This window comes from Poecilia latipinna, unplaced genomic scaffold (assembly GCF_001443285.1).
Source record: "Poecilia latipinna isolate Pla-1442-1.1 unplaced genomic scaffold, P_latipinna-1.0 Scaffold7946, whole genome shotgun sequence".
Lineage (NCBI taxonomy): Eukaryota > Metazoa > Chordata > Actinopteri > Cyprinodontiformes > Poeciliidae > Poecilia > Poecilia latipinna.
In genome coordinates, this window is record NW_015120562.1 from 1 (window position 1) to 1477 (window position 1477).

General features: G+C 38.6%; 1 protein-coding gene across 2 annotated transcripts; it reads left to right on the plus strand.

Annotated features, from left to right (window-relative positions):
- The first annotated feature begins 6 nt into the window (after positions 1 to 6).
- LOC106944302 (NKG2-D type II integral membrane protein-like) lies at positions 7 to 1154 on the plus strand. Of its 2 annotated transcripts, XR_001424204.1 has the most exons (4): positions 7 to 99; positions 425 to 579; positions 697 to 812; positions 971 to 1154. XR_001424204.1 is itself a non-coding variant. In XM_015027468.1 (3 exons), the coding sequence occupies exons 1-3, from the start codon at positions 415 to 417 to the stop codon at positions 1074 to 1076; spliced, it is 387 nt and encodes a 128-aa protein (XP_014882954.1). In that variant the 5' UTR covers positions 386 to 414; the 3' UTR covers positions 1077 to 1154. The 2 variants fall into 2 exon arrangements, 1 of the variants encoding a protein (XP_014882954.1); XM_015027468.1 differs by lacking the exon at positions 7 to 99 and having other exon boundaries at positions 386 to 579.
- The last annotated feature ends 323 nt before the right edge of the window (positions 1155 to 1477 follow it).

Sequence of the window (1477 nt, forward strand, 5' to 3'; positions counted from 1 at the left end):
CAGAGGAGGCGACCCGAGAGGCAGAGGAGCTGAAATTGACCCTGGGATTCATCCAGAAATTTGACATCTTTCCAATTAATGACTTCTGTCCTGCCAAAGGTGATTACATTTATAGATTACCTTTGAAAATTTGGATTATTTATCTCATTTTTATTTATTTTTTTTTATGTAACCTTCAATTATAAACAGTTTTTGAGTGAGCCGAGCATAAAGCCCTGTGGTACGGCACTCCTAAATAGAACAGTAGCTTAACTTAATCGTCTTCCAATACTGGTCTGCGCTCTACCTTTGACATCTTTGCTAGAGCAATTTTGACTATTGAAACATTAAATATTATTAACACATTAAATGTTATTTTGTATACTTCAGATTATTTTTACCAAAGTTTCACTTTCTGATCTTTTCCATCGTCTAATGGATCCAGGATGTAAGCCGTGCCTGCATGACTGGATCTTCTTTCAGAAGAAATGCTACCTGTTTTACGACGAACCGGCTCCTTGGAAGACCTGGGAACAAAGTCGAAGGTTCTGTCAGGACAGACGAGCAGATTTGGTTGTAATTGATGATCTGGAGGAACAGGTAAAATCTGACGCCACCTATGCTAGAAGCCTAGAGCTAATCTGGAAGTTTCTGGAAAAACGGGCACTCAAAGTAAGGAAATTAATGCTGATGTAAAAAACAAAAATCTGTTGACAGGAATTTGTCAGCAAACATGTCAAATCCTACTTTGATATTCAGTGGGGATACTGGCTGGGGTTGCAACAAACTAACAACACCTGGACCTGGGTTGATGGACACGTGGACACACTTGGGTAAGATCTCCTGTATTATCTAAAAGTGTACATTTTATTATGCAAAAACAACTTTTCTTCATGTAATAATATTATTCCCTCATCAAAAACATACCTGGAGTTTTGATTCTTTCATGCATGTTTGAGAAATGCTGTTATCTCCTGTGGCAACAATTCAGCTGTGCAAATCGTCTGTTAGGACCCGACACCGCCTTCGAGACGCAGCTCATCCTTATTCTCCTTATTCTGCCCCTGCTTGTATGTGTAGGCAAGGTCTGCAGATAAATTATCGTCCAGAAAAGCTGCACGATTCCCTTCAAAGCTTTACTTAAGACTCAATGTAAAACTGTAAAAAAACAACAACTAGTACAAATATGTCTCGGTTACATTTGTTTCCTCTGCATGAAAAAATAACAGTCATTAACTGAACAAAAACAGGAGCAACTTTACGTTAACGTCTGTGGAAAAACCCATATAAATGTTAACTTAGTGAATTCAAGCAAACAAAAGATATAAAAGTTATCTTTGTTCATATGAGATACGAGATAACCTCAGTATCAGTTAAACTGTAAACCAGGGGCATCGCCAGGAATCTTGGGCCCCCTGAGAAAAGAATTATTTTGCCCCCCTCACCCCCCCTGCACAGCTGCTGTTACAATTTTTTGAGTCTATTTGACCCATAAAAA

What these genes read in the sequence shown, in the direction of transcription:
- LOC106944302 (XM_015027468.1), top strand. Translation starts at nt 415, where the DNA reads ATGGATCCAGGATGTAAGCCGTGCCTGCATGACTGGATCTTCTTTCAG. An exon ending in TTGATGATCTGGAGGAACAG is followed by an intron (nt 580 to 696) that starts GTAAAATCTGAC and finishes ATCTGTTGACAG; the next exon opens with GAATTTGTCAGCAAACATGT. An exon ending in GGACACGTGGACACACTTGG is followed by an intron (nt 813 to 970) that starts GTAAGATCTCCT and finishes GCAACAATTCAG; the next exon opens with CTGTGCAAATCGTCTGTTAG.